Consider the following 24955-nt stretch of genomic DNA (forward strand, 5'->3'; position numbering starts at 1 on the left):
TTGAGAGGAAGAATGAGTCTCTCTCTATGTCCTTTTCCTTCAGTCTTCTTTGGTTTTCTCTCTCTGTAAAGATACTATCTAGAGATTTAAATCATAAGATTAGAGACTAGAGAAATGAAATACCAGTAATTTACTTAGATAAATGACAAATTTCTTATCATGCCAACCAACATTTAAGTATTTTCAAATGAGAATTTTAACATTATATAACTGGACTGATTTAAATATTTTAATTAGTTTTAAAATATTTTAAGGTTAAAAATTGGAGGCTGGGTAAACGAGATATTATAGCCTAAAGTGATATAACACTACGTGTCAGAGACCAGTAAGTGCGACTTCACCCGAGCAAGAGAAGAAAACAGTGGGGGGAGCATGCACAGCCAAGTACTTCATAAATTAGCAGTAACTATCCAGAAACACTACACACTACTGCAGAGAACATCTTTCACCTGGGGTCCCAGCTCCACTAAGAGCTTAAATTGTAGGTTCTTCTAAGTTCTCAGAGCCTCCTGCCACCCGGAAGGAGGGAGGCATTGGGTGAAGCAGGGGGTACATAAGGGCTGAGATTTGGGGGGAGCCACTCCATATAGCAGACTTGCAAAAACCAGAGCAAGAAATCACTGTCTCAAAGCAAAGGCAGATGGCTCAGGTACACTTGTCTCCTGCGCGGCACCTGGCTCCCTGAGCCCCTGGTGATGTGGATGCTGACCCAGATCCCAGGCACCTGGAGATGCTGATGCTGACCCAGATCCCAGGCACCTGCGTTACTCAGCTGTCGTGGTGGAAAACTGGAGGTCTTCAGCTCAATGGGGCAACTGAAATCAGGGCTATAGAATGAACTGTTATTACCTTATTTATGATGTCCTGAACATTATGTAAAGGGAGAGGTTTCGAAAGGATGCTCTAATCAATGTTCACTGCACAGAAAAAGATCATGCTTTTTAGAACCAGGAAGTCTTTCCACAAGGAAAAAAGTACACTGAAATCACTGTATTTACGAATATTTGGGCTTTCCCATATATTTTTTTATTTTTATTTTTAAAATTAATTAATTAATTAATTTCTGGCTGTGTTGGGTCTTCGTTTCTGTGCGAGGGCTTTCTCTAGTTGCGGCGAGCGGGGGCCACTCTTCATCGCGGTGTGCGGGCCTCTCACTGTCGCGGCCTCTCTTGCTGCGCAGCACAGGCTCCAGACGCGCAGGCTCAGTAGTTGTGGCTCATGGGCCCAGTTGCTCCGCGGCATGTGGGATCTTCCCAGACCAGGGCTGGAACCCGTGTCCCCTGCATTGGCAGGCAGATTCTCAACCACTGCGCCACCAGGGAAGCCCCTCCCATATATTTTAAACATTAAATTTCTTTTTTTTTCCTGGAGTCAAACTTTGATGGGTGGCAGTCCCTACCCTCCCTTCCTTCTCTCCCCCATCTCTCCTCACCTCCATCCCTCCTCAGCCCTCCCCCCCTCCCCCAGTGCTCCTTTTCTTTACTTCCCCCTCCCCTCCTCCGCCTCCTTCTCCCTCATCTCTTCCCCCTCTGTCCTCCCCTTTACACCCTTTCTCTCCAGCTACTTCCCTCTCTCTCTCCTCCTCCCTAACTCTCTCTCCTCCTCTCTCTTTACTCCACCCCTCCTCTCCTCACTCCTCCTCCTCCTTCTCTCTTTTCCTCTCTCTTTCCTTACCCTAAAACATGTGAAAAGTAATTTCAGTCCATCCTGGTTTATCTTGAGTAATGCACGTCAGGCTGAAACTCTGCCTAAGGATCTAGGCCAGGAAAAGTAGTTTATGCAAAGTTGATTAGGACATGACTTTTGATGTCATGAATGACAAAAATGAACTTAAGCCACTACAACTGCAGAAGTGCACAAAAATTAACTTAAGCCACTATAACTACACCTCAAAAGAGTTGGGTCTGATAAGATCACAGCTGAGAACATGGGATGGTAAAAGACCCGGGTGGGGGGAAGGGAAGGTGAGAAAGCTGCCCTTCAGATGCCTAGACCGAAGAGCAAGTCTGGCAGTCAGTCGTGGGAAATATGCTGCTCCCCCAAGACTGCCCGCTTCCTAACTCGAAGGATTCTGGAATCAGTTACCAGGAGGACGCCCAGGCACTTGACAGCTTGCTTAATCTTGGTGTTTACCAGAAGCCTGTCAAAAACTAGTGAGTAGGCAATTATGTACCAGCTGATTTTTGGTGGCCATCTTCAAAACCAGGCCCCCAGTTTTTTCAGCAGTGGAACCAAACCATGGGGAGGTTTCTCCATACGCCACTCTTAGATTTTTTTTTTTTTTGGTCCTGCTGCACAGCATGCAGGATCTTAGTTCCCTGACCAGGGATTGAACCCGTGGCCCCTGCAGGGGAAGGGCAGAACCCTAACCACCAGACCTCCAGGGAATTCCCAGATTTTTATTTTACCGTGAGGGCCTTCATGTCAAATTGCCTAGGAAAAAGGAATCTGCAGATATTTTGTGCCAGGGAAAAAAAACCATGGCCCTGGATTCTGACATAGAGAATTCTGTTTTGTTTTAGTTTTTTCCTCCAGGAATGGGAGAACTTGTAACAATATATTTTTTCTCCCTCTTTAGATGAAGAGGGAGTCTGGGAGTGAGCACACTGCTCATTAACCATCCAGCCAGACAGGAAAGAAACGGGAGCAGCCCAGGCAGGAGTCACAGATTTTAACTTCAGGCTTGTCAATTTCTGGCTACAGCCTCAGTTTTCTCACCTCATCTGTGAAAGGGAGATAATATCTCCTACATCACAGGGCTGCTGTGAGGCCACGGAAGGTCTCCCTCATGAAATGCCTGGTACATAATAGGACCTCAATAAATGCTGGCCCTCCCAGCCCCCATGGAAACTTTGCTCCTCTTACCTAAGAAAGATTAGTGTTGATCACTCCCAAGTTAACATCTGGTATTCAGCTAAATATCAGTAAACTTTGTCCAAATACTTGTCATAAGACTTACCTGGTGAAAGCCCTGTTTTGAATTGGTAGGTATATTTTCACATCTCTTTTTTTCAGAAAAGCCCAAATATTCTTTCAATTTGGCCAATTTTAGCTTGTGTGCAACAACACTTTCTTAATAGACTAAACGAGATTCATTACTTTCACAAAGCAAATTGAAGCTGTAAATTAATAACTATATTAAGCTAATATTTACGGCATACTTACTATTTCCCAAGAACTGAGCTAAGCACTTTACAGGTATTTAAATATATTCATATCTCATTTAATTGTCACAATCCTATAAGACAGATACTATAATTATCCCCATTTTACAGATGAAGAAACTAAGGCTAAATAGCAATAACTTAACCCAGGTGACAGAGTAAAGGGCAGAGTTCAGTCACAGCCAGAGCAGAGAGGATGTCTGAGCTTAAAACGATGCGTACTGCCTTCTCTTTTCAAACCAGTGCTTACTCACATCTTCATATCGTCCAGAAAGACTTCAAATATTCACATGACAGAATTTTAGAAATCTCCCCATGATCCAAATCCCCACAACTGTATTAGATTTTTCAAAAGCACCTCTTCTCATGATGCTGTATTTCAGAGAAGAATCTAAACTCATCACAATATTCCAAAAGGAAAGTGGAGATTTAATAAACTGCTTCCCTGAACTTCTCTCTGCCAGTCTTCCTTTAGTTATTTCTATGTTTTTTTTTCCTGCCTCCTGTTCGTCTTAAGTAACAAATATTTTATGATCAGCCCATAATTACGAGTAGTCATACGGAAGAGACCGCCAGTGAATACCAGAGAGAGGAAAAAGACGTAGCAACGCTTCCAGCTCAAGTCACAAAAACTCCAAAGAAATATAAAACGAAACACACCAATTCCACTGATGGCTTTCCTAAAGCTGTAGTGGCACAAGAGCCGCCTCTCGCTGACAGAGAGCTGTTGCGGTGCAATCTGTGGTTTTCAAGAGTAAGAAGTGCGGGGAGCCCTGCCTCCCCGCGCTCGCCTGCCGCTGGGCAGTTTTTGAAGAAGGGAACAGAAGTGAGTATTTCCAGTTCAGAGGGGATGGGCTCGCAGAGCCCGAGCTCCTTTAATGGCTGCTGGCAACTGGTTTATACACTGGAAAAACGAAATCTAAGAAGTCCGCACAGCAGTCCCTGCAGACGGCGAAGTGAACGCCCAGTGGTGGGCGGGGGCAGGCTGCTCGCCATCACAGGGTGGATGGTCCCCTCGCCAGCTCACCTTCGCCGACACGTCCGGCCCGGGGCCAAGAAACTGGGCTGCTGACAGTCCGAAAGCCGGCGGCGATCGCGGGCGTCACTCCCCGCCTCCCGCTCTCGGGGAGGATGCGCGGGGCGCCGCTCCCCACCTGTACCGCAAGGGACGACCTTGGCCCCGGAGCAGGTGATGCCGGGCCGGGGGACAGCCCCCCAGCAAAGTGCGCCCACCTGGCGTCGCCGTGCCGGCCGCTCGCCCCCCAGCCCGGCCCGGGCGCCCCTGGCGCATCGGGCGCTGCTCCCGCAGCTGGAGCCACGCGCCCGCAGGCTCACCTCTCGCCGCCTCCTCCTTTTCCGTCGCCATCGCAGGAGCCACCCGGCCGGCTCCGCAGCCCCGGGGCCGACAGCATGGAGAGCCCCGGGCTCGCCCTGCGCCCGCCCAGGCGGCGGTCCCGGGGTGAGCGCGCGGGCACACGCGGGGCTCTGCCCGGTGCCGCGGCGGCCGCCACTGCAGCCCCCGGGCGCGCGGCCAGCGGAGGCCGCGGAACGTGCAGCGGGAATTCGCCCGCCCGCGGGGTCTGGCCGCCGCCGGACCGGGGGCGGGAGAAAGGGACGGCGCGCAGGGCGGAGCCACGGCCGCCCCGCCCCGCCCCGCCCCGCCGACCCCTGCGGCCGGAGGCAAAGTGCGTAGAGGCCCGCGACAAAGCCCGTTGAGGCTTTCTGGAAACCTGCCTGTTTAAAACAGGTTTCCCCGATCACTTTCAGATCAGTTGTCTGCCTGTTCCGGAGGTTGGAGTTGTTTCGCTTGGGGGGAAAAGGTAAAGGATGGATGCAGATCATTGCATGGCGGGGGTTACGGGGTCGGGGGCGTAGGGGTGCGTGGGAGGGGGTTCCGGTGGGAGCTGGAAGGGGGACTTCTCCGGCCCCTTCTCTTTTCTGCCGTGGAAGGGCTTAGCTGGCAGAGACGAGAGTACGATGACAGAGAGGGGTCACCGAGGAAGCCCTTTGGGATCCTGCAACGATTGTTGGGTGAATCCAGAAGCAAGATCCTTTGCGGATCACTTGACAGCCCCTCATCATATGCCGAATACGCTGGTTCGCTCCCCGCCCAAGGGACCCTAGGGTTACTTGGTCACAGTTTGTCTAGTAGAGGTAGTGGAGAAAAGGAACGGCAGAGAAAACACCAAAGCTTTGCATCAACCAGGCTAAATCTATTAATCTTCCTACCAGGACTCTTCATTACAGCGTAGAAACTAGCTGCTTTTTGTGTCCTGAGGGCTACTTAGGACTGAACCTGGCGGGGGCGTTGGACGCGTGTTCCCGACGGAAATAGGCAAGACCCGGAGAAACTGTTGCGCTTAAGGTGGGCACGGGGACTTTATCCTGCTGGAGGTGAAAGGAGAAGCTGCTCTGAGTAACACACACCGAGACACATCCCTAATCAAAACCATTCTTGAAACATCCCAGCCCTAGCCTTGATTTGGAACTCTGTCCGAAATCCACCGACACCAACGTATGTTGTCAGCTCAGAAAGAAAAATTCCACACAGAGCCTGGCAGATACTCTTGAAATCTGGCCTAGGTTTCCCCGAACGTGTTCAAACCCTGGCTTTCCAGACAAGTGTACACTGTTTTGAGGTGGTTTACCAAGATTGGGAGGCTAAGGGGACATTCTTAGACCCACACATGTTCAATGCTACCTTAATGGTGAAGTGGAATTGCTAGGATCCTGGTTAAAATGTACAGTACAGACTATGTATACACTCTTGCTTACAAAGCATTTTTCCCTTTATCATCTCATGTGAGCCTCACAACAACCTTTGTGAGGTGGTTGAACACCTATAATTCTTGTCTTCTCAGTAGGCAAACAGAGGTTCAGAAATGAGTATTTTGGCCGGGATCACTCAGTAGATGGTAGAAGCCAGATGGTAAAAGTCAGATCTTCTTAGGAGTTCATAGTGGCATTATAAGCTGCAGTCCTTATTTCTTAGAAATGATGATTCACTTCCACCAAAAGACTGAGAGCAAGGGAAAAGAATCCAGAACCTAAACATGATAGCAAGAAGTATAACACGCAAGGGGAACAGACCCACCGGATTCCTTGGGGCAAATCATTCTCATAGTTTAACGTGTGTTCCCCCAACTGTTCAAGTTTAAATTCTACTTTCTAGTTTTTCCTTATGCTCTGGAGCTTTACATTCTAAGGCATGATTTTTTTTTTTTTTCAGGAGTGGTTATATTATACCTCCTAGGATAAGGCAGAAATAGACAGTCACACAATATCTTGACAGATGGATAGGAAATTCATCTCTCATTTCCAACTATTGGTCTTCTTATATTTTCTCCTCGGGCAAAATGTAAGAAAAGTGATTTGGAACATAACTTGTAGAGTGCATGGTATAGTTTCTTCTGGTCAATGTGGTTTCCTTGCCAAAAGCCCAGGAATAGGTTTGCTCTTTAGGAATTATTGCTATCCTAGGAGGAACTTAAGTTTGTTCAGTAATTTGCTTCACTGCCAAGTAGTCAGGCAAGAACAGGACTGGCATTAGGAACCACTGTCTCACACACTGCAAATTCCTATTCTTGTCAGCCTCCTGCTGGGATTGTAACAATGTAATTTAGTTTGGGGGACCCTTTAAGTTCACTTAGATATTTCAGTTGGTCCAGGACAAAAAACAAATCCACCTGCTTCAGAGTGTAGTTAAATTGAAGACACCATTTCCAGTGATGCATAAAAGTAAATAACTACCCATTAATGAGCTCCCAAGTGACTGAGGAAATAAATTAATAATATTTAAAACTACCCTTTCTTCCCCATCACTCCCCCACCCCCGGCATTCTATGGAGGGTGAATACTGGGGAAGATTCTTGGATTTGCTGAGCAGGTTGATGAGAGGGAGTGCAGTTAGGAGAAACAGGGGTGCCAAATGTGCTTAGAGGGATAGATGGGCCTCTAGTGGGCTTCTGGAATGGGAAAGATTGGCTTGGGCTTGGCCTGTGGAGGGGAGAAGCAGAGAAGGTAATTGCAGGAGGGTATGCTCATGAGAGAGAGGAAAAGAGGTGGTGGCAGCTGCCACAGGGAGGGAAATCTGAGATTTTTTTAAAGGGTATTTAGGGAGCTTCACTGTGTAATGCAAACTTTCTTACATTATTTCCCTGGACAATAACAACTTTAGCAAGAGATAACATTCCTTTTCAATGCTTTTGGAGTTAATTTATGTTTTTATTATAAGTGAAAACATTTTGAGATTGGCCTTAAGAGGGAAAGAAGGGCCGCCCACAAAATGCAGTTATTTATTAATTCATTTGTTCACAAATGCTTATAGAGCACCTACACTGTGCCAGGCATGACTGTAAGGGCTGACTGCTGTACGTCACCTACTGGGCATCCGTTACTTCATATAGATGTTCTCATAACAATCGATGAGGCAGGTATTATTTCATTTTAGAAAAGTCCAACCAGTGCCCTTTTTCCTTTAGCTCAGTAGTTCCCCAAGTTGGATTGAGACAGTGCAGAAGTTCAGACCCACCCCAGAAACTCTGATTCAGTAGGTCTGGGGTGAGACACACTAAATCCTTATTTCGAATACGCACCCTAGTTGATTTTGAAATAGTTGCTCTGAGCACTTTACTTCAGGAAATATTGCTTCAACTTGTCAAAAATGAATTTTCTTAAGGCTAGGTTGTCGCAAGGGATAAGCTGTATGTGTATTTCTACAAAAGCCAGAGGACAGAAGTAGTAATAAACTAAACTTTCTAGAAAAATACAGGGAGAACAAAACTTAGGACAAGAGGGAATAGTTGTGCGGACATCTCTTTATATATGGATTTTTCCCTTAGAGATTATGTATTTGTGTATGTATGTGTCAAAAGCTGAACTAATTTTTACTTCTGCAGGTTTTGGACACTCTTACAGTAAGTATGGTGCCCCAGGTCCACCTCAGTCCTCCCCATATTGTACAGAACTGTCTTACCCAAGAGGACAGGAAAGGCAAAGGACAATTTCCCTTTCCTGTTATGGATTTCTCCCTTTGACAGACTTAAAAGTCAGCCTATGTTTAAGGGTTTGATAAGGAATGTAAGTTCAGAGATAACTTTGTAATGGTTAGTACAGTCTCCTGAGAAATGTCTTGATTTCTATTCATCAAAGCCCATCTTCTCAAGTTAGACAAAGCAGTTGAACCAACAGTGATTAGGCCCACCCTTGGCTGGATCTTGAAGGGAAGTAAGTTGGTGAGGATCCCTAATACTGATACAACAGCTTTGAGGGAGATGGACCAATGAGGAGATGAATAGCAGCTGGCAGGGATGGCAATAGCACTAAAAAGACCAAGCCCTGATCACTGGGCCAAACATCCATTGTTTGAATGATGTCCAGAGACCCACCCGTACTCCTGGTTCTCTGAAGGACAAGAAACCTGGGGTCCCAGTAGCTGAGCCATGGTCTAGCACAGTGGTATTCAGTATTCCTATTTTAGATGGGTCAAGAAAGACGTTAATGGACCAGCCTGCAGTTTATACATAGGCAGTGGCAGAACCAGCAACAAAATCCAGATGCAGTGACTTCAGGTAAGAACCATTGCTATAAACCTGTGTGGCACCCTTCTGAGTATCTTGGAGGTTAACTCCAATTTGGGTCTGGTATCCCGTAGCCCTGTGCTTTAGGGGAGCCTCACTCTGGCACCAGGGATGTGAATCCTGATTAGTTTTAAGTCAGTCACCAGGCCAGGTACTGTTGTAGGAGTGGATGGATGACATAATCATGGCCAACAAAATGTGTGTGCATGTGTGTGGAGGGGTACTTTGCTTAGAATGCTTCTGGAAAAGATTTTCCTTGCTCTTAAAAAGAGGATGAACAATCAGTAGTTTCTCTTTTTAAAGACTTGTTGTGTGAGGATTTGATGCTTAGGCTCCCTGTGGCCATCTAGCCCCTCTAAGAAGACAAGACCAAGGACATCCAACACAATGAGGATGACAAAGTAGAAAAATGAAAAGAACTTATATTCTTGGTAATGTTTTTGAGATGCTACATTTACTCTGGAAGGTCCCTATATTGTGTCTTAGTTTTACACGATACTCATTTTCTTATTGTTGAAACCATTTTTACTTTTTCATCTTCTGATACTTACAGTCAAAAGCACCCAAAGTGACAACTCTGTCACTTGCTTCCCATGTGTTTTTCTGAGGTCTAGAAGCATACGAGGTAATTTGCAGTGAAGCGTGCTCTGTGATTTGGGAGCAGACTGGACTTGATCCAAGAGCAATTTATTACCTGTTTGAGTAAGTCACGCTCGGCTTCATGTTCATCATCTGTAAAATGATAGTAATTATTTTATTTCACAGATTAATAGTAAAAACCAAAATGAATAAGGGAAGTGAGAGCATTTTGTACACCAATGTAAGTTCTTTTAATCACAAGGTGCTTTTGAAAGAAGGTAAATGTAGAGAGGAGTCCAAGTTTGCTCCAGCGTCCAAATTTTGCTACTCAATGTTTTCACCGTTTTGTCTTAACAACAGCATTACTGAAATAATGTCAGTCAGGGAACAACTGGGAGCACAACTAGGATGAACAGGATTCTGATTGGCTCCCTCTGAGCTCAGCAGAAAGAGTATCATGACCTATGATCAGTGTCTCCCGTGGGACAGATGTGGTGGTACCTGGCTACCTGGGGCACTTAGATCACTCGTTTCCATACTATTTTGAGGCATTTTAGATTTCACTTCTGCCTGCCAGTTGGTTTTGGCCTAGTGGGTGGGGTAGCTGTAATATAAACCTGTACAACTATCTTAATTGTTTAAACACAACTGAAACTTAAAATATTTATTTTGTTCTTGATGTAATCTTTAAGTATAAAAGTTGGATACATTTACAAAATAGTCTTTCTTGAGTTTTGGATAACACCTATCTCAAAACTTGAAAATATAACCAAAAAAACTCACCAGCAGAAATATTATAAACATAGTTTTTATTCTTTTCTTACCTTCAAGGAAAAAGGCCTCATGCCACCAAAACATTTCTTTGAAACTCATTAACTGAAGACAGAACTCGATAGCCTGGTGATTATTTTTCCAGACAACTGAATAATTTATATTGCTTTAAAAAAAAATAAGATCTATTTTTATTATTTCAGACCTTTTTAAAGCAGCAATATCTCCCTCATTTTTTTTCATAAAAATCTAAAATATCTCTAGTAGTCCTAAGTGTCTTGTACTTATATTTGTTCCAAGTGTTTGTTTCATTAAAAGTTTCCAGAAATAAGTGCACTTCTATAGAGAAAATAAAATTTAAATAAAGACAAGAGGAAATAATCATGGTTGTAGCAAAACGGTTATTTTGAATGTTCTCAGTCTTAGCAATTCAAAGAGAGAGTGTGTTTGGTAGGCAGGGACCTCTCCACTGATTAAAATCTCAATTCGTTTATTTGTAGATCATTGATAGATGGATAGCTGTTTCTCCTACCAGTAGATGCTGATGGGTTGATTGTCTAAAGGTTTTCTACAATAAAGCACCAAAAATAAATGTACTTAAAAATATTTTGAGATTTACAGATTTACACAAAGATAACAGGTGTTTAAAAAAACAGAAAAAGTATATTATAGAAATAGATGAAATCCTATCTTAAGCCTTAGCAACCAAAGAAAGTTTTGAATATTCCACACTTGTTATTTTCCATTCAACTAATAGCTTATTAAATCATATATATATTCCATTCAGAAGAGGTTGACTTATAAGAAATTCCCTATTCTCAGATTGCACTATGCTTCAATAAATTTAAAGATTTAAAGCTACGTTAATAAGAAAAGCATAAAAGAAAAATAACATAACTTGCTTTAATACAAAGGTTTTTTTAATAAAAAAAGTCAAAGTCTACATTAAATCAGGAAATCAATAAATCTGAATTATACAAGCTTTCTATATACTTAGAAAAACCAAGAACACACAGTTTATAACAAAACTCTTTAATTCAAAATAGAGTCTAATTTAAAGAAAATGTCATTATGCTCAGTTGATTAGATAGGGTTTTGTCATTTAAATTAAATGGTTCACCTGAAATATGGGAAGTATATAATAGAGAAAATTCAATCTCAAGGGTACTTCGCAAATCATCTAGCTAATTTGCATCATGAATCAAATTCTTAGCTTCCAAAGGGCAGACACAGTCTTTAATTGCTTTTAGATAGGCACTTAAGAAATGCTTTTGATGAGGAGGAAACCCCAAAGATTATGAATCACTCTATTAACTCCAGGGAAAAATGAGACTCTAAACAAAGTAAATTTTCCCTAACTGCCCTTCCACTGCCAAGAAACCATAACTATTCCCAAGTTCTTCCTATTAATAAGAATGAAGGAGATGGAAACTAAAATGCTATATTCTTATTCAATTAAAAGGTAAACTCAGCTCCTTTATATCAATCTCTCTCTCTAACTTGAATTAATGAATTTTTTTATACTAGAAGAGTTACCATATTAGAGCCAGAGAATGTTGCAATTTCCTCATATCTTACCCATTCACTATCACACTAGCAAAACATCCTTTTTTAAAATGGGGGGGGGGTTTGAGAAAAATCTCATAAAACTAAACATAAGTTAAAGATTTTTTAAAATTAGAGGCAGTTATAATTAGAAAAACCAGAGTTAGTCAAATTGAGATAACCCCAGGATTTTAGTAGTTCTCTCTCCTAGATGAGAGACGATCCAAATAAGAAAAATGGAGAGGAACTATTAGATGAACACACAATAAGTATCAAACAAATACTAGGCAAGAGTGGGGTGAGGGAAAGGGAAAGGAAGGAAAGGGAAGGAAGGGAAGGAATGGGGAGGAAGGGAAGGGGAGAACAGGGCAGGAAAAAAACCTAGAATGACCTTATTAAAACACTGTGGAGCTCCCCAGCAAGCAGCAACATTTGTAAAATCTTTTGTAGATTTGCATAATGATCCTATGCAATTCTTCCCCACTAAGAAGAACATCCGTACAAATAAATTATCATTTTAGATTCTGATCACAGATCATTTGTAATAGTGATAACTGTTGTATCTAAAAAAATTCCACCAGTTGACAGTTAAGACAAACATTAGGCCATTCTTTGATAAAGTATTACTTCTCCACTACTACTGATGAAACCAAAACCTCAGAGAGTCATTTTAAAATTAAAATGTTGAGCTAGAAAAGACTATTCCATTCTTAGGGAAATACCCAGAGAATTTGCTGCTGACATCATCACCCCTATTCTCTAATCACAACCCCCCGGCCTTCATTTACTTCCTTAATTCCATTTACATTAGCCACAGTGATGTAGCTAAACATGAACAATATTGCCCTTGAATGAGCTGGCCTCTATCAAAGATCTGAAGACAGCATCCCCACAGGACAGTAAAATCCTCCTCAGTTGTGAACATCCACTCTGTTCAGGATCTTTGGTACATTTGGAGTATAAGAAAATAATGGCACAATAATACAAGTACTATCAAAGGAAAAATTTTCATCAAAAGAAATAAAAGTTAACCAGCCATGATATGTAACAACTTTCTAGAAAACCAAAGTAAATAGTTCTTTGTTCTCTACAAGTCCATTTACATGATCAGAAGTCTGACGTTTAAAAAAATAGTTTAATAAAAATACACTAGTTCTCTACAAGCAGCCCTCATGGTCATTTCTTAAATTCAACTCACCATAATCAAATTAAAATAATGCCATGTCCTCTTGTTAAAAAAGAAGTCCTCTTGTCACAAGAAAAGCAACTTTACATTTTATATAATACAGTACATCTCCCTATGAGTATACAGACTACGTATATAAAGGTCATCAGTATTTCTGAATGCAAAGTAAATATATTAGTGGAGTGCTTGAGTGAAGGTGTTAAAACTTCCTCCTTTTTATAAACTTGTCACTCCCTACTGTGGAGTTTGTGCAATAACATGATGATAAATTCTATTTTTTAAATAACCAGTGTATTTCCTTTTTAAAATGTCTTAAAACCATTACAGAAATTGTCTTCATATATATTCTATACATGTCCAAACCAATAGGGCAAGTGTTCTAATGGCTTTTATTGATTATCTAGACCCATAAGGTTTGCAGTAAAACAGCAATACTGCAGTGTTACCTACAGGTTAGCCTATGTTGCTTTAAATGACATATGTTGCTCCTGAATTGATTAGAGGTGTTACAGTACAAAGCCACAGCACACACAGGCAGAATGGACCTTAATACGCATGTAGGCAGTGCAGTTAGAAAGGGATGTACATTTCTTTTATTCCAGTACCTTCATATAATAAAGTTAACAAAAATAATAAAATATTAAAAAAAAAAGCCAGCTGGCACTGCCAACCAATTCCTGTAGTAGTCTTAGAAATCCTAATCCTGTAGAATTTCCTCTTGTAGTCAGAAGCACCACCATCTTCAGGAGTATTTCAGTGTACTGTTATCTACGCCAAGCAAGCCTGGTGATGCAGCTACCTGAGTTCTCTTGGTTGTGAGCGAATGGGATCTTCATTCATAATTTCCCAGCTTTCATGTAGGTGGGGATAGAGCCACGCTGAGTCAACCCTTCAAACCTTTTATAGGTATAATTGAGAAAAACCCAGTCTTTGGATTTGTAGTCCGGTTCTGTGGTGTTTGGCACTAGAAAGATAGAAAAATTAACGAAGAGCAAAGGAATTTCATTAATGAAAATGTCATCATCTTCAGAGACTTTTAATAGTGTTAATTGTGTTGTAGATTGTCCTACCTGGTTGTAAAATATCAGATTCAGGAAAGTCATCAAAATTTGATGTATCATCAATGCTTTTGATTTCTATAGGGATTGCTGCTGGCCTTTCCCTATAAAAAGGTATTGAGTAACCATGGTAAGTTTTCTTGAATTCAGTTTTCTAAAACATAATCCTGCCTGCAAATTCTGCATGCTGTTCTATAGATGTTAGAAGGGCCAAGGAAATTTATTATGGATTTGAAAATACCTGTAGTTAAGTGGATTTCATAGATGAGTATAATTTTTTTATTAAAATATTATCATTTACTTGGAATTTTTATTTCTTTGTACCAAGACTTTCTCATGCTGTCTTTTTAAAGAGGAAAAATAAGAGTTAATGAAAGGGAAAGCAGAAAAGATTTTATTTAAAGAACTTTATCATTATATAAAGTACCCTAGATATTGTGGGGACTGGATCCTACCTAATTAATTCAGGAATAGAATTCTTCTAGTAGAGGATCCGTAAATCAAGTCATTTAGGAAAATAAGGGGCTCGAAGAGTGAAGGGACTACACATTTGTGATGAAATCTGAATCCAAAAACTTCTCAGTCATATAAATGTTAAGAGAATCAGGGACATTAGGTTAAAAAAATTCTAAGTCATGAAAATGCCTTCTTATCATGCTAAAAGTAGTTAAAAGAATTTATCAATTTTTATTGCTTCTATTTGTTTAACAAGTACTTATTGGATCTATTAGGTGATAAGTTTACAAAATTATGTAAGTGTATGTATATATTTTCCCCAGAACTATTCTAACCTATTTATACTTAATGTACTAACTTAATAAATGTACATTAGTTGAGTGTAAAGAAGCATAGACCCTGGTGCCCTGAGATCTAATCTCTTGTCATTACTTAGCAGGATGACCGTAGGTACTGCGACTGTTCCCTAACATAAAACCAGGAGACTGGACTGATAGTCTCTAAGCATCCTTCCAACTGTAACGGGGGGAAGCACAGTTCTGCTCAATGAGATGATGTATAGACAGTATAGTACAGTGTAGCAGGTAAGAGTCAGGACTCTAGAGTCAAACTGCCTGGGTCTAGTTCTAGTTAGTAGTTCTAGCTAGATCATTCACTAGCTGAGGCACTGCAGGCAAATTACTTCGCTGTGACAGGTTTATTATGAGGATAAGATAAGAAATGCACATAAAGCACTTAGAACAGTGCTGGACATACAATAAATGATCCCCCCAAATTGGCTATAATCAGGTAGAGTGCCTAGCATATCACAGAAGCTCCAGTGAAGATCTCCAGTGAAGGGACACATAGGCTGTCTTGAAAGTGAAAAGGGGCTGGCTAGGCAGGGCAAGGGCAGGGGCAGGGAGGTGAAGAGCATTTTCATCAGAATGACAAGCAAATGACAAAACCCTGGGGTGGGAGAAGTGGGAAAGACAATACAAGATGCAGCTTGTACAGATGAGGCAAGAGCCACATCCTATGATCCTGAAAAGCAGTTAAGGATCCTTAGTTTTATTCTAAGTGCAAAGAGAAGGAAGAAAACGGCATGATCAGACTTGTTTCTAAACTGTTGCTGTCTGAGGAACAGACCAGAGCCACTGAAGGTGGTTTGGCCACAGACTGAATAAAGGCCAATGCTCACAACGAACAACTGTAAGCAAATTCTTAAAAGTTACTTGCATTATTTAACTTTTCCCACAATGTTTAAAAGAGGGACTGTATATTCTTACAGATTAACGAAGGAGACACAGTATGGTATATTAATTAGAGGACAAAAATGAGGGGTTATAGAGTCAAATGTAATTATATCTTTGTTGTGCGAACAGTCTTCATCGTGTAACTCTGAATTTCAAAATCTAAACAGGGGCACAATATGTGCTTTTTCCTTGAAGTGGACATTAGATAAAATGAGTCATTTAGCTGTAGCCACTATAGTCTCACTCATTTATATAATCCAGAGAACACTGATTTATCACATTATCACAATGCTACTTCTTGTATTTAATCTAGCAGAATCAAAGAAAAATTAATCACCAAATCTAGTAAAAAAGTTTTTACTCAGACCTCTCCCACTCAAAGCCTATAAACATACCTGATGTGCCCCCAATCTACACCTTCAAAAAAAGGATGACTTTTTATTTCTTCTACTCCACTATTCCCAATTCTATTTTCAGAATCAATACAAAACCTGGAAAATGGAAACAGAGAAATTATCATATGCAGATTACATCTAAAGTAGTCTATTTGCATGATTTCAAACATTTCATCTTTTTTTCTGTTTACTGAAGTTAACTCTATTGTGGGAGATGTGGGAAAAAAATAGAAATCATCTATAATTGCACTACTCAGACATAACTACTATAAACACTGAAGCCATTTCCTTCTAGTCTTTTAATATAATTTTTAAAATATTGTGTTGATAAGTAGTTACCATTTTAGGACTATTTTTTTCACTTAGAACATTTCTCAAAGTCATTAAATATTTTTCTATAACTTCATTTTCTAAAATTTATACATGGAAACACTACAATTTATTTAGCCAGTTCACTATTGTTGATCATTTAGAAGGTTTTCAATTTTTCATTACTAAAAACAATATCAAGATAACATACTGTACCTAAATCTTTACACACATCTGATTATCTGCATATGCGAAATTCCTAGAAGTAGAATTGCTGGGTCAAAGGTCATAGACAGTTGAAGATTTTGTATAATATGCTGCCAACTGGCTGTTCCCATGGGTTGCCCAATTTATATTCCTTCCAGCCATTTACAACAGAGCCTAAACACTTCATCTTAGTTGAGAAACAGAATGGAATCTTGTGCTTAGAAAAGGTTTCATATAGAGACTTTCGTGATATGAACTGCTACTAAGAATTTATTTTCCCTTTCTCTTTAGGGGATAGGGATAAGGTCATTGTATTTTAACAGGAGTGACCTTTGAAATAATACAAGGCCTCTTCCCTCTTCTTAACTCTGACTTTTTTCCCTGCATAATTCCTTTTAAGAGTCTGCATTTTTAAAAAACACCTTTTCTTTACTGATGCCTTTGACTGTATAGATCAGTGATAGTCTTTTTCCTCCCACAAAGCTGAAATAGGCAATTTAGTCTTTTAGGTCCCTGTGAAGTTTTAAGATACCACAAACTCTTCTAGGGATTTAACTACTAACCTAAGAATTAAGTCCTTGGCTTTTTCAGATATAGGCACCTCTGGAGGAAATACCAGAGTTTCTTTCCAGTTCATCACTTTCCTATATGTTTCTTGAGGTGTTTCAGAGCAGAAAGGTGGATATCCTACGTATCAGAGAAAACAAGTTTCATGAGCTTTTATGATCAAATATGCTACACCTATTATATGTGTGTCACAAGAAACAAAATAGCCCTGGGTGCTCCGCTTAACGATAAAAAATACCACCATTCAGCCATTTATAATAAAATTGCTAATAAAGTCAATAAAATAAAGGATTTAAAGCATTGCCCCTCTTCTACCTAAAAGGCCATGCAGACACAATTTTGATACATGGGAGTTCCAGTTAAATGCCCCCTTCCTGACAGAGGATCCCTGGAGAGCTCACTGATATTTATCAGTGTGTATTTAACATTGGCGGATGTCAGAAATCAGTTTAAAGAGTTCAGATATTTCAGCCCATAATATCTACAATATGTTCATCAGTGGCACTCAAGGAAATTTATATGGTATGTACATAAATGAATGATAAAACATACCTATTAGCATTTCATACATAATTACTCCCAAAGACCACCAGTCACACAATTTGTTGTACCCAGTCTGCATGAACACTTCTGGAGCAATGTAATCTGGTGTCCCCACTGTGGAATATGCCTGCAAAGGAAGAGCTTGTCAAATCAATGTTCTCAATGTTTTTTTTTTTAAAGATCCAAGTATGGCTCACTACTGGAAAAACCAATATATACAGAAGTTAATTTTTCATTTAATACTTGTTTTGCATGTTTATCATGTATAAGGCTTGGTGATAGGCACTGAGTCAGATAATATGTTATTTAAGACATGATTTCTGTCCCCCACAGAGCTCAACAACGTTATTTATGTATTTAGCCCTAAATCCATTCCAAAAAGAATAAAAAGCTTGTGCCCAGTAGGCCTGGCTTCCCCACTCACTAGTAATGTGCTCTCAGGCAAGTTATTCAACCTTTCTGAGCCTCAGCTTCGCTTACATAAAATTGGAGTAATAATACCTGCCCTAACAGAGTGGATACGAGGATGAAACAAGCAAAGGAATGTGTTTGTAAACTACAGCCTACTATATAAACGTCAGGTATTTTCATTATAAACTCATTTACAGGGCACTGCTTATCCATTAGAAAGCAATGCAGTTTTTCATTCTTAATTCATGTAAAATCTTACAAAAACTTTCTTTAAGGCAATGATTTTCAACTACAGGTAGTACTCTAAGGGCCACCTGAAAATGTGGAAAATGTGTGACAGCAGATTTTGACATTTCAATGACCTGGGGGAAGGCATGATTGGCATATAGTGGGCAGGGGATACAGGTTCTAACGGAATTTCCTGCCCCAAATACCAGGAGTCCCCTCTGTTTCTTCACTGGGAAACACTGATGTAAGTCATGATGATGGTCACGAGAATAATAAAACCTGCACATGAGTAATCAGTGTGAATATTCTGTAATCAGGGGGTACAGAATTCCCACCATAGCTTTAGGCAGTATTCATTTTTCCCTTTAAAAGTAGGAAATACTACTTTTCTCAATTGTAAAATCTGATCTAAAAGTGACACATTTAAAAGTAGAAGGAAGATTCTGTCATTAATGCATAGCTCAAAACATTTTTAAAAACTTGTAAAAACACCGAAATGTTTTACAAGCACAAAAAGTTTACTTGGGCTAATGAGAGAATGAACTCAATAATGCAAAGGTCATTTTATTTGCTTTGAGAGGGTATCAGACTCTTGCCTTTCAGTCTATTTACCTTCCTGAGGGACTGCTGAATGAGTTTCTCTTCATCACTTGGTTGAATTTAACAAATATTTACAGAGTGTCGATATGTACCAGGCGTTGTACAAGAAGTTAGGAAATTAAAGTCAAAAGGCACATTCCTAACCTTGACAATGTTCATGGACCTAGTTAAGAGGATAAAGGGAAAGAGGAAAAGGGGCAAATGATTCTAATATTTGCTGAGTAATGGAGGAGAAATCGTGTGGGGTTCAAAATAGACAGTGTTGTTCCACATTAAAGCAGTCATTAAGTTTATTTGCAGTAAAGTCTGCTTTCCAATTTTATTTTATCTATTTTATTGTAACACTGTTAACATGCCAAACTTTCTGTTTACTTTGTCTACGAAGTTCTTAGAAGCACACAATAACCTTACTTATGCTGATTGACATTTGTTGCATCAGGACAGGTAGGGAAAATGGAAACATGAAAATCACACGGCATTTACTACAATTACACTCATCTCGGTGAGTTTTATAGAAAATGCAAGTACTCGTAAACAGACAGATTAACTAATTATAGATATGCTTGATAAAATATTCTGAAGTGAAATCATAAAGTAAAAATCAGCATTTTCCTTTACAGGCAGGGAAATGTTACAGAGAAACTAAGAAAACTCTATGATCCCGGAACAAGCTCTATCATTGCTATGAAGTAAGAACTAATCATTGTGAAGCTCCAAATTACCAAGCAAATACCAAATGAGATTTTAGGACCAGGGCACAAAATTCTTTCTTCAACTCACCAGTTGTCTCCTGTTCTTCTTCCATGTTTCTGCTTTCCTCTTTGAGTTCATGTTCTGGAATGCTAATTTCAACAAGACAGAATTGTAATTACGAGGGAAAAACTCTTACCAGAAAACAAATTCACACATATCCATTGAAAATACATTGGTTTAAGGGGTGAGGAGAAGGAGAGAAGCTTCAGTTCTCAACAGTCCTGGATTAAACCAGCTGTACTACTTTAACCCCCAAAAAATCAAACTTACAGAAGTCACTTGGTGGGTTGTGTGTAAGATTTCTGTAGAATTCAGTCCTATGAGCCTTCTTTAATCCCGTGCACAAACCAAAATCAGATAATTTTACATGACCCTAAGGAAAAAAAGAAGAAAGACAAAACCTAGTAAAATCAATAGATTTTATTAACTTAGAGACAAAAGCCTCATTAAAAACTCTTCTAAATGCAATCATAAAAATTCTTAGCTTAGAATTCATACAGGTGAAATGTAAAATTATCAATACTTGATGATGATTATTTTAAGGAGTAGAAAATGGAAGATGATAAAAAGACAGCCAGTTTTCCCTTGATGTCATTTCACTTCACAGCTCTCTCCTACCATATCAGTCTATGAAATAATGTAGGTTAGCAATAATATAAATTGCAGTTGCCCATTTCCAATCACAAAATCACTTCTATTACTTCATAAAATAATCAGCAACCTAATAATTCACTTTATTCACATGCCTTGGCATCCAATAAAAGGTTGTCTGGTTTAATATCCCGATGGATGAAACCCAACTGGTGGATCGCATCTATTGCCAGAACAGTCTCTGAAATGTAGAACTGTGTTTCCTCTTCTGTCAAAGTATCTTTCTTCATTAGCAATGTCATCATGTCACCTAATTAAATGAGAATAAGTACCATGTGTTAGAAATGCCTCAAAAAGGGGAATGCCTTATAAAAGATTTCTTTGTAATATACAACATATGCCTGATTTTTGCATTTTATGATCTACCCAGTGTACCTCCAACCATCTCTAGGGCCCAATAAAAAAAGTGTCACTGCATAAGGAGAAGTTTCATGACATTTAATGGTTTTAAGGTAGAAAGTATGTGAAATCAAATCAGAGCAGAGGTGATAAAGAAGTAATATCTACCACTCAACATCCAGAATAAGTGGCTGAGGAAAATATGTCAAACTGTGAGAATGAATCAGTGTAAGCACACCTGGAAATGGGATATATTCTTTCAAATTCAGGTTTCAAAAACACTCAGTACTCTCTGGGCCAACAAAAATAGGTCATCATCCCACCAAAAGGGTCACTTCTAGACATTCTTTTGTTTTCAAGAAATTTTGCTCTTTTACAAGGGGCAAAGAATAAACACTGGTGAATTTACAACTCAGAATTGACAACTGTTGATATTGTTTCATGATGCTTCAAGTCTTAAAAAAAAAAAAAAAATACCATGCAGATTCTTTGTCCTCCATTCCCATTCTATTCCCCTTTCCCGTTTTGCTGAGTAGCCGTTATCACAGATTTGGTTTGGTGTGCATTCTTCCAGCTTATTTTTGAAGTATGTTTTCAAATACATATATATTAATCTATGAATTTACTGTCTTTTGTATGTTTTTAAAAATTACATAAGTAATATCAACTGTACATAATTCCACAGCTTGCTTTATTATTCTACTTTGTTTCTGAGATCCTACTGTTGAAATAGATAGAGCTCCTGACTTACCACTACTGTAAAACATTTCATCACACAATTATGCCACATTATATTTATCCATTCTTCTACTGATGGACATTCATCTTGTGTCTAGTTTTTCACTATTATGACACTGCTGCAATGAGCATCCTTTTACAGGCCTCTTGCGCACGTGTATTTTCAACTTTACTGGTATCTCTGAACTGCTCTCTGTAAGGGTTAGAGATTCCTTCGCACAGATGTGAGGCCCGTTTCCCCCAGCCCCATCAGACTTTCAATGTTTTTACTAATCAGATGAGTGTGAAATGGAATCTCATTCTTGTTTTAATTTGCATTTCCCTGAATATGGGTGAAGTTGAACATTTTCCTATATATTTGTAGACTAACCAGAGTTTTCTTCTGTACACTGCCTACCATTTGCCCACTGGGTTGTTTGTCTTCTTCTTTAGTGACTTGTTCTTAACTCCAGACTTGTAAAGATCTAAATAATTACATACAGTAAACACAGAATGATAATATTTAAAATGTGCCAACTTTATCATTTCTTCAAAATAATCTGATTTGTGGTCCAAATTAGCATTATTATGGGAGGAACTATTAGAAAATCATGACTATGTAAAACCTCAGAGCTAGGGATATAAAAGTAAACCTAATCAATAAAATTATAATTACATATAACAATGTGCTTGTGTCAGTCTGTCATTGCTATTGTTTGCTTTTACCTCCAGGGAGAAATTCCATGATTAGATAAAGGTTCCTCTTATCTTGAAAACTGTAAAACATCTTCACCACCCAGGCACCATCTGCTTCTACTAAAATATCTCTTTCTGCTCGGATATGGGCCACCTGGAAGAATGTATTTTGAAAAAATAATTGTAACACATTACACATTTTCCAAGCTTACTTCTTAACAATTATCATATTCTCATTAAATTTGGAGAAGCTCAGGAAATAGTTTATTTTAGCTGATATCTTTAGGCCTGAAAAGGTGGGATCACAAGGGGAAGCTGAGGCCTTTGAAGTAGAAAAATGATTAGTCTAAAATTTTTCTAACCAGAATCTCCACCTAGCCAAGGATCTTGGCTTTTTCATATAAATTTAGGGTCTGACTTTTAAAAGTTAAAAGTAGTAAGCAATGCCCTATAGATTGGTATGACAAAGTCTGGGTCCTTAGCAAACTATTTTTAACTCTTACTAGTCCAAGAAAGGGACTGACTTGGTCTTTAACCATTAGGTTGTCTTTTTAAGAAGGAGAAACACTTATAATAATTTTATATCATTTTGTTATAATGAACTTTTATAATATTTATAAACATCTACAGCAAATTATTATATAACTTTTTGGAATTTTGCTACTTACTTTTGTCAGACACATAATTACTAGAGCTACTATTACATGAACAATAGACTGAAAAATTTTATAAACTGAGTGATTTGTGGGGTTGGTATAATCAACTTTCAGATGCTTTTCCACTGATATAGTTATACATTCTTTCTTCAAAGTTTAATTAACGATAGGATTTGATTTTATGCGTTTGCTGTTTTCATTGTGCATCATTATGAACTCTGACCTAAAGCACAAAAGAACACAGATTTTGTAAACCTTTTCATGACAACAAAATATGATCTGCTTAAATTATCTGGGATTATTGTATTATGATCTGATACAGTAAATGCTCTGAGATCAAAATCAAAGCACAAGAATAAATGTTAAAAACTTCTTTTCTGGCATCAAAAACCTTAAAATCTCTCTGGACCTGTTTCATAAAGTGAAAAATGATACCAAAATTCTTACCTATTGCCTTTTACAAAGCATCTTAAGATGGTAAAGGAAAAACAAACTTTTGGTGTTGCCTCTGTGGTTGTCAGGATAAACTTGGCTTGATTATTTTTAAGTATCTTAAAGCCAGACTACAGGATATGTTTTCAAAAATGAGTCTATGTTTCTAAAGTATAGGAAGTATCATGCACAGTAATCCAGTACCACAATAGTGGGGAGAAAAGTTGCTACTTAATTTTGCAGAGTGGTTAGCATTCAAGTAAATGTGATAAAAACTTAAAATAATGACATATTAGAATTGAGTGGGGAAAAGGTTTTCTAAAATGAAATTCAATGGTGACAAAAGCAGATTAATTTATATAGGGGAAAAAACAACCCCAAAGTGCAAAACAGACTTGATGTTGGACTCCAGCGAGATTCTCCTGCAAAATATTCTAGACCAGGGCTGTCCAATAGAAATAAATGTAAGCCACGTACATCATTTTAAGTTTTCTAGTAGCCACACAAAAAGTAAAAAGAAAAGGGTGAAATTATTTTTAACAATATAGTTTCTGGAACACCCATATATCCAAAATGTTGTAATTTCAGTATATAATCAATATAAAAACTGAGATATTTTACACTTTTTTTTTTTTTTTGCACCAAATCTTCAAAATTTGCTGAGCATTTTCCATTCACAGCACATCTCAATTCAGACTAGCTACGCTGAAGTGCCCAGTAGCCACACGTGGCCAGTAACTAAAGACTACAGCTGGAACTAACTGCTGCCTTTTGTTCTTCCTCTAAAACCCGACCCAGGACTAATCCCATATGGCTTAGTTAGAAGATTCCTGTTTATCTCCTCATCTCTGAGGATCAACATCTTGACACAGACATTCATTCCCATCATTGTCTGCAATTCTCTAACACAGCTCAGTATCTCGACCTTCCTTGTCTTCCGAACCGCTTCCCCCTGGAATCAGCCTGTGTTCAACAGAACCCCTGTCACCTCATCTCTGGATGGTTCCTGTCACCTTCTCATCCTAATTGAAATCAGGCTGTCCACGGAGCGTCCCATCTTCCTGCAGAGTGAGTTGTCAGGAATGACCTGCTTTCTCTCTCGTGTTTCTTGGTTTCCTGCTCGTCCTAAGCTGCTTCTGAACCACTGTGACACTTTTCTCATCCCCAGCTCCTCTGCGGGCATGCTGTCAGGTGCCGTCAGCTGTTGTCCTTTCTCCTGGTCAACCCCCTCAGTCATTCATGACTTCAGCTCATGGCTCACCAGCTTCCTTTCCATCCTTTCTAGTCATGGGTGAATTTCAAGATCCATAAGGACGAACCACCAAATACCCCATGCACAGCTCCTGCATTCTTCCTCACCTCCAGTGATCTTTTCCTCCACTGAGCCTCAGCCACCCGTGGTAATCTTCTTGTCCTTTTCATAACCAATAACTGCCCTCCCTCTAAAACCTCCATTTTAAGGAACTCTGTTTCTGATCCCCACCTTTTATCCTCCCAGGTGTCTTATTCTTGTACTTCAATCTCCATTCCATGGACCCTACACCACTTTTTCTCTGTTACTCTCCTCAGAACCTCATTTCTTTCTCTACCCGGCCTTGGTTCCATCATTATAATCACTCTTTTGCAAACAGCTTCAACTGCCTTGTCCCCCTCTCCCTCTGTTGTATTTCCCTGGCAAAATACCAACCCTAGTTAGGCCCAAATTTCTGCCTATTCTGTACCTGCCCCAGAGCAACTAAGTATTACCGGAGAAAAAATCACCCAACGATACCAAGTGGTTTCACTTTACATTCATGATTGAAAATCTCAAGGGACATTCAACTGCAAGTCTGCTTTCCCACACTTCAAGTCAATAGTTGTGACTGTTTCACAACTTCT

At 39.6% G+C, this 24955-nt stretch overlaps 2 protein-coding genes across 4 annotated transcripts in view; both read right to left on the minus strand.

Annotated features, from left to right (window-relative positions):
* Positions 1-4608, minus strand: part of BMAL2 (basic helix-loop-helix ARNT like 2) — a 101618-nt gene extending 97010 nt beyond the window's left edge. The window contains exon 1 of the mRNA XM_061206553.1: positions 4500-4608. Within this exon, the coding sequence (XP_061062536.1) occupies positions 4500-4530 (31 nt within the window). The 5' untranslated portion in view covers positions 4531-4608. The remainder of the gene's footprint in view (positions 1-4499) is intronic.
* A 6567-nt stretch (positions 4609-11175) lies between these two features.
* Positions 11176-24955, minus strand: part of STK38L (serine/threonine kinase 38 like) — a 79534-nt gene continuing 65754 nt past the window's right edge. For all 3 annotated transcript variants that reach the window (XM_061204267.1, XM_061204269.1, XM_061204268.1), the window contains exons 6-14: positions 22020-22143; positions 20333-20487; positions 19857-19959; positions 19614-19675; positions 17604-17721; positions 17048-17171; positions 15969-16064; positions 13895-13986; positions 11176-13788 (exon numbers count right to left, since the gene is read on the minus strand). In XM_061204267.1, coding sequence (XP_061060250.1) covers positions 13661-13788; positions 13895-13986; positions 15969-16064; positions 17048-17171; positions 17604-17721; positions 19614-19675; positions 19857-19959; positions 20333-20487; positions 22020-22143 — 1002 coding nt within the window. In that variant the 3' untranslated portion in view covers positions 11176-13660. The remainder of the gene's footprint in view (positions 13789-13894; positions 13987-15968; positions 16065-17047; positions 17172-17603; positions 17722-19613; positions 19676-19856; positions 19960-20332; positions 20488-22019; positions 22144-24955) is intronic.

Source organism: Eubalaena glacialis, chromosome 11, assembly GCF_028564815.1.
Source record: "Eubalaena glacialis isolate mEubGla1 chromosome 11, mEubGla1.1.hap2.+ XY, whole genome shotgun sequence".
Classification (NCBI taxonomy): Eukaryota; Metazoa; Chordata; class Mammalia; order Artiodactyla; family Balaenidae; genus Eubalaena; species Eubalaena glacialis.